Genomic DNA, 7,500 nt, shown 5'->3' on the forward strand with positions numbered 1-7,500 from the left:
AATGAGAGAGAAACTCCTGAGTCAGTGCTTTCCATGAACCTAATAGTCACGGTGATTCAAACAAGCTGTTGTAGTATCTGAAGCTCTATCCCACGGCAGCCCTTTCCCATCACCTCCTCCTCCTCACCGGGTCCACATCTTCCTAAGTACCAGTAAGAATGGGAAATCTGGGAAATCATTTAACCCTTTGCTTCCCTATTATCCTGGTCCCTTTGTCACCCTATTTAATGTTCAATTTGGCAGGTAACAAGTACAAATAAATTATTATAACTTTCTATATTGCTCTTTTTCACCCCCCCCTCTCTCTCTCTCTATCTCTCTTTCTTTCTTTTTTCATCTTCTCTCTATCTCGCTATCATCCTATCTGCTCTACTATAAATCTGTCTCTCGCTTCACAGGTTTAGATATTATTCTTCAGCTGGGCCTCACCGGCCGCAGAGAGACGCACTTGTCTGGCACAACGGCGCCGTCTCCCTCGCACCCTCGCCCCTCCCTGGATGTCCTACCACCCGGCGTCGGAGTCACCCTCAGCGGGGATGCCCACATTGAGGCCCCTGCTCCGGCGGTTTTCCCCGCCGACCTTGAGGAGGAGTTCTCCATCATTGTGAGCCTGCGCTGCTGGCAAGCGAACAATGCTTTCCTTTTTAGCGTCCGAGGTGGCCGGGACGACAGGCTGCGCTTCGGCATCCAGCTCCTGCCCGGGAGCGTGGCTGTGCATGTCGGGGAGGCGACAGTCGTCCACTTCCCGTACGCCGCGTTGGACGGGCAGTGGCACACGTTCGCTGTAGGCGTGCGCCTGCGCTCTGTGTCCTTCTACGCGCACTGCGGGAGCGTCCGGTACAGCGAGGAGATCCCCGCCACCGGCTTGTCGCCGGGGCTGCTGGCCTCCGACGGCCTCTTCGCTCTGGGGAGGCTGGACTCCACCAGTGCCCAGCTGGAAGTGGCCCTGTGCCAGCTGGACATCTACCCTTCCGCCCAGGCGGCGGCGCAGTACTGCGACTACGTTAAAAAACAGTGCCGCCTGGCGGACACTTTCCGATCGCCCCCGCCCACGGAAAGCGGAGCCGGGAGCGGAGCCGGGCTCTTCCAGCCCCCCACTGAGTCCTTCCTGGGGTCCCTCTCAGACCCCTCGCCTGCACCCCTGGAGCCCCTCTGGCAGGGGAGTACCTCCGGTCCGCTCCCAGCCACCTCCGCCACCACCACCACCACCACCACCACCACCAGCAGCCAAACCTTGGAAGCCCCAGATCAGGTGTTTCTAAGCCTAAGCCCTTCTGTGCAGCAGTCTGAGGTCCATCACACTGAGAGGACGTTGGCCGCGCAGCGATTCGGTCCCAGCCCCTCCCCAGGCCCCCTCAGCAGGATGGTGTCTGAAGCCGCCGCCACTGCGTCAAGGAATACCACAGCCAGCACCAGTGGCGGACGCACCACAACCAACACCACCACCACAGGCAAGGCCGCCGTCCAGGGCGAGAACGACACGGAGGACGAGCGACTCCGCCAGAGGACCCGTCCCACCGGCACGCCGACCCCTGGCCTGATCTCCCCCGTCAGGCAGAGCCGGCTGAAGGAAGGCCAGAGGAACCGGACCCAGTCCGGGCCACCGCCACAGTCTGACGACGAGCTGATGGGCCCCCAGCTGCGTCTGAACAGCACCACCCTCTACCGTGACCCCGGTGCGCACAACCAGGTGGACGACTCGGAGGAGCATCCGCTGGGGGCTCCCTACGACGTCGGAGACTCAGACGGCTACGGCTACGGCTACGACTACGGCTACGAGGAGGAAGACTATATCTTTGAGTATGACGGTCCGAAAGGAGAACCAGGCCCTCCGGTGAGTGTGCTGCTTTCTTTCCTCCTGCTCAGTTTGCTAATCATGCTCTCGCGTTTGCGTCAGTTTCACATCGCCTTCAAAGTGTTTCAGTCCACCACAAGACGGTGCAACAAAAGTGTGCATGGGAAATGAGTCAAATTACAATCCAATGCTATCCAAGCTAATTTATAGCCATTAGTAGCTCTTTGATTGCTATTCCATTTGGCTGTGTTACACAGAGTCCCACCAGAAATCTCCTGGGGAAAAAAAGTATATGAAAGGAAAATATTTTGGCAGGCCTATGTATTGATTTAGAAGCAAGGTGATAGGTTGTCCAAGTGCTCTCACTTTTTTTCATGTATCAACAGGTGGTAAGAATAACACATGTCATTTTCTTTTTGAACGGCTGCCAGCTCTCGTGCTGTAATGGCTGAGAGCATGAAGTAATTTATAAGTGTGCAATGCATGCTGGGAATCGCATTGCCTAGCGACAGTGGGAACACGGCGTTATCAACACATTCTAAAGTGATAGAGAGTCGCGCTGGAGAAGAGAGTGTGTTTTCAGTGAAGTCAGATGTATGTATTCCACGACATACAGCCAAAGGGGAAATGTGATATGTATGTATGTGTGTGTGTGTGTATATGAGTGTGTGTGTGTGTTAGAGAGAGTCTGTACTCTCTGGAGTGGATGGAAATAAGTGTTGCTGGGTAAGTTGGTTTTGCGACAGGCTCCAGCAAGGTGAAGCACAGTTTCTAGCATGGCATCATATGTCTTATGCACATATCCATATGTCAGTATGTTATCCAAACACAATACTGCTTTATAGAGTATGGACATCCGTGTTTGCCTTGTTTTGTCCTCAGCCAGAAGCAGAATATTCATTCACAGGCCTAGAGAGCAGGCTGTCTCAAGGGGACCCTGGACATATTTTTAGTTGGAGGAAGAAGGAGGAAGAGTGTCTTCATGTTATTTTCATGATGGAGGGAGGGGGCTTTGCTCCCTGCTTTGGACTCCAAGTCAGATGCAGACTGGGTCAGTGGGCCAGTGAGGCAATCAGCTAAACAGCCACTCTTATTATGCAAACAAATGAGCCACCACTGAGTCAGACAGAGAGAGAGAGAGAGAGAGAGAGAGAGAGAGACTGAATGATCCAGCTGCTGGAAGAACATAACACCAGCACCAACATCTTAATCTGGTTAGGGCTCCGCTCTGTGTTCACTGCCTTGGGTTAAGCCCTGCCCTGATTGATCACGTCTGGAAGGGAGAGCAGGAATGGAAGGTCATGTTTGTCTTGCCCCCACAATGGTCATGGCAGTGACGTTGTTGTCGTGTGGTACAGGGGAAGAGAGTGCTTCAGTGGCGTGTAATGTGGTGCAGTGTACTGAACTTTTTCATCTCCTTGATTTCACCCTACTTGCACTCTCGCTGGAGCTCTGGCTGCGCTCCTCTGGCTTGACGCAGCGGGTTCCCCGTCCAGGGGAAGTGAGTTCACCAGCTGCCTACAGACGCCTATGCCAGAGAGCTCGCTTCTCTGCTTCCCTCTCGTTTGTACCACCTTTGCCAGCCCGTCCTCCCCCATAATCATATACCTGAGGAGACGTGGCGCCATGAGGAGTTCCCAGACGTTTCCGTTCTCGAGACGGGCAGGGGTGGCTGGCTGTGTGAAAAAGATTAACTCAGGGTGGAGGGGGTGGGTTACTCGGCCATGTGTGACCCAACTGGCCACTAGCTCCCTGTGTGTTGGTATGTGCATGGTGCACTGGTGTGGTGCCTTGTGATGACGTGCTGTCATAGATGATGAGGACTAATCTGTGTAGAATGTTAGTGGGTCACCATTTGGAGGAGGCGGAGGCAGATGGAGGCATGAACAGCTGGCTGGGAAACACTCCCTATTTTGTTGTCGTAGGCCCGCACTCGGAGTTCCCCTTCGCTCCCAGATGTTGCAGCGCATCAACGTCTGGCCCCGACCTTCATCACCATAGGAACGGAACCTCTGGAGCCAATGAAAACTCCCCCCTTCCATGCTCAGCCTATGAGAATATGGCAGGAGGTGGGGTGAGATGGGCTGGGGTGGTGTGGGAGGACAGTGTTGGGGACATACGGTTAAGCAAGTCCAGTGGATAATAAGCAGGAGCTGAGTCAGGGCGCTTCCGTGCTGTGACTTTTTTGAAATAGCGGGCCGTGGCTTCGAAAATCACAGGACGCGCTGCATTCCAGATGTCAGTCAAAGTTCACGGGCAGCCAACCATCAGATATCTTTATAGTGTCATATTTATTGTTTTGCGAACATTCCCAGATTAATTCGAGTGGGACTGTTTGTATTCTTCGCTCGCAAGACACTTTCATGCTGTGCAAGACACTCCATCCCAGAGCGCACTCAGTGCTGCCGTTGCCATGGGAGATTAGCCTCCCGTGTTACCGTTGGCATCCCTCCGCTCTTCCGCCGAACCACTGCGACGTGTTTGGCGGATTCTGTTTACTTTGGAAGAACATGAAAATGCCCACGGAGAAGACAGATGATAACTGTGCAAATAGCCTTGAAAGGCATCCAGTTCGCAATCATACCCCCCCACCCCCCCAGAAGTTTTTGGGGACGGTCCAGGCTGCAATGAAACTCTTCTGCTCCATTGATTATGTTGAAATAGCACTTGTCTCCATCTGTAAGGAGACACCACTGAGGAAACAAACAAGGCTTGAATTCAAACCTGTCTTTTTTGTACAGATATGCACATCAGGCTAGCAAAGCAGGAAGCTAGAGTCAAAGAGATGTGCCTTGCTTTGTAACAATATAAGATAACATGTCCATTGAGGTATTTCATGAGTTTTGTTTTGCCTGCGATGTTATATGGTATGGTCATTACACAATAACATTCCAGCATTCCCACATCAGGAAGAGATTGGTTATATTCCATTGCATTCAATTCATTCGTTATGTCACGATGCATTAGGATTTTAATTCCTTTGGCAATGCATGCATACTGTATGAGTGATGAGTCTGCCAAGTCAGAGACATGATGTTGGCGCTGTTTCGCATATGTCCAGCAGTGTTCACAGTCTTCCAGGAATCCCAGAGAATTCTCACAGATATGGATGTATGCCGTTTAAAGGTGCAGGAAAGCCATTGCAAGTCCAGTATTACTGTACGTCCTATGCTTCTTGTTTCTCAGTCCCATTAGCATGCAGTATTATGATATTCATATATTACCGGTACTGGCCCTATCACGTAAACCATAATTTTAATAGCTGTAAACACGCCTTAATGCAAATTAAATGAATGTTCAAAGATGTAAAATCAATGCCTTTATTTGAAATGGAAATAAAGGAATAGTGGAGAACATTAGTCCTTGCTCCTCAGAATTGCATGATTGATGAAGTCTGGAAATCTGTGTTGAGTAGTTACTGCAGTTTAAAGAACCAGGTGTTCTTTCCAGCTCATTTCCAATTTTCCCACTTGTGAAACACACTACTGGCTATGACAGTCTCAGCAGAATGAGGTGTCACCCCTCATTTAAAGAAAATATTATTGGCTTAAAGTTAAACAAAGCGACACTCCATTTATCAGAAGGTAAATAAGGGGTCATATTAATTGGACCTGGCCGTGAGCCTTTGCAAAGCAGTGTGCGGTCGTGTTTGGAGAGAGCTCAGTGTTTTGTCCAGCATGTCTAACAACTTAATTGTTGTTCTAATTAGTTTGACATATACTGGATTGGCATCACTCTGTGAGGAAGGAGTTGCTGCCAATGAAGCAATCACTCTGCCAGAGCTAAAATCTGCTGTCGAGAGCCATGTCCGTACAATTATGAGAATGTTTGTTTTACAAAAGTACTTCATATTGTTTTCTAATCTGCTCAGTAGCCATTACTGGTGATAGGCTAGATGTAATTGTGGAAATGTGAATGATAGTTTTAAAGCAGTCTTTACATAAATGCAGACATGCTAACCATAACCCTATGTGTAAACTCATGGCACAGCCCTTTATTACTGGCTGTAAATGTCTGTGTTCTGTTAAGCATGGACTGGCTGGTTGGTCAATATGTTGGTTGAGTTAGTAAAAACAGCCCTGGCCTCTCTCTCATGTTGAAACATCAGGTTTGCGTTATTCCAAAAGATATCCCTAAGCATCATGGCTATATTAAATCCAAATGAATACAAGTACAATCCCAGCTTCTAACCTCTCTCCTTCGTCTGCCCCCCTGTCTCTCTCTCTCTCTGTCTCTCTCTCTCTTTCTCTCACTCTCTTTGTCTCTCTTTCTCTAGGGTGAACCTGGTCCGCCTGGGCTTCCGGGACCCGCTGGAAAGAGAGGACCAAGGGTGAGAGACGGAGTGTTTCCATAGCTGATGTTTATATGATGTCAGAGCTGAGAGCTATATCATGTGTGCCGGCTCACAGCTCTGAGTCCTGCCCTCTGCCCATACCCTTGGAATGGAGCAGGACGACTGTCACCTAACCTGACTCTCGCCAGATGAATTTCGTTCCGCCTAGCTCCGCCTAGCTTCACTCACATCCATCTGGGATCGCTTCCGTTGAGAGTGATTTCGGCACCAGATTTTATGGTAGAGCCAATCAGGACGCAGGGCGGGAGTTTCATAGATGTGACGTAGCGTACAAGCGACTGTGAGACTGTTCTCAGCGTCACGGGTTGGCTTCGATGTGAGTGGTTGAAGTAGCACGTCAATAGATGACGGACAAGTGGCTTATCCAAACATATAAACAGATTTTTGATAAGGCCCAGCCTTCTGAAACACCTCTCCAATGGATCGATTCCAGATGGATGAGTGAAGCTAGGCGGAACGAAATTCATCTGGCGAGAGACAGGTTAACTGTCACCCCCACTAACAGCTAAATCAGCATGTACTCAGCAATCAGCACTCCCAGACAGTGTGTGTGTGTGTGTGTGTGTGTGTGTGTGTGTGTGTGTGTGTGTGCAAATGTTAGCTTTAAGACATTGCCGCCATGTTGTGAAATGGCAAAGAATAACTAGTCAGATTAGTGAATGAAAATTCAGAACAGAAGTTAGTTCAGTTGAAAGTGTAAAGCCTGATATATCCTCTCACATCATTAATAATCTCAAATGATCACAACTAAACTAATAGCAGTTAGTGCATTTTAATAGCCAGATATATCCTGTCAACCCATTATGTTAACCTCAAAATTATCATTATTTGGCTACTTACTGTCATAGTGCTGCTTTGGCTTGAAACTGGGATGATTGGTTGATGATGCTCACTGGATTTGGTCCCGCTAACAAGTTGGCTAGCCCACGTTGTTGCACAGATGCCATTGATTGAGAAATGTGTTGGTTGTCTGAGTAAATCACTATCTTGGCCTAAATGACTGATGCTGGTGTGTTGCCTACAATGCCTATGGTGTCATTTTCATTGGCGTAGATGCTCTTTTATAATGCAATTAAGTTAAATGGGTCCTTGATGTTAGGCCAAGTTCAATGGGTGCTCGATGTTAGGCCAAGTTCAATGGGTTCTAAATGTTAGGCCAAGATCACTAAGTAGCTTACTCATCTATACAGTTACTGAACATTTAATTATTCACCTTGCATCTGTACCTCACCTAAGTATGCAGATATATGTTGCAAAAGTAGTGCATTTAGTTTAGATATGGTTATATTGATATGTTTTAATTAACATCATAACATTGGAAGGCTCTAGAATGGCGGCTAATACACAGGAA

At 48.9% G+C, this 7,500-nt stretch overlaps 1 protein-coding gene across 1 annotated transcript in view; it reads left to right on the forward strand.

Annotated features, from left to right (window-relative positions):
• col24a1 (collagen type XXIV alpha 1 chain) overlaps positions 1-7,500 on the forward strand; it is a 106,598-nt gene that overhangs the window by 12,442 nt on the left and 86,656 nt on the right. The window contains exons 3-4 of the mRNA XM_076278093.1: positions 399-1,834; positions 6,072-6,125. Of these exons, the coding sequence (XP_076134208.1) occupies positions 399-1,834; positions 6,072-6,125 (1,490 nt within the window). The remainder of the gene's footprint in view (positions 1-398; positions 1,835-6,071; positions 6,126-7,500) is intronic.

The sequence above is a fragment of the Alosa pseudoharengus genome, unplaced genomic scaffold, assembly GCF_046254945.1.
Source record: "Alosa pseudoharengus isolate Yale_2024_CS ecotype anadromous, Long Island Sound unplaced genomic scaffold, YU_APseudo_1.1 YU_APseudo_1.1_scf_11, whole genome shotgun sequence".
Taxonomy (NCBI): Eukaryota; Metazoa; Chordata; class Actinopteri; order Clupeiformes; family Clupeidae; genus Alosa; species Alosa pseudoharengus.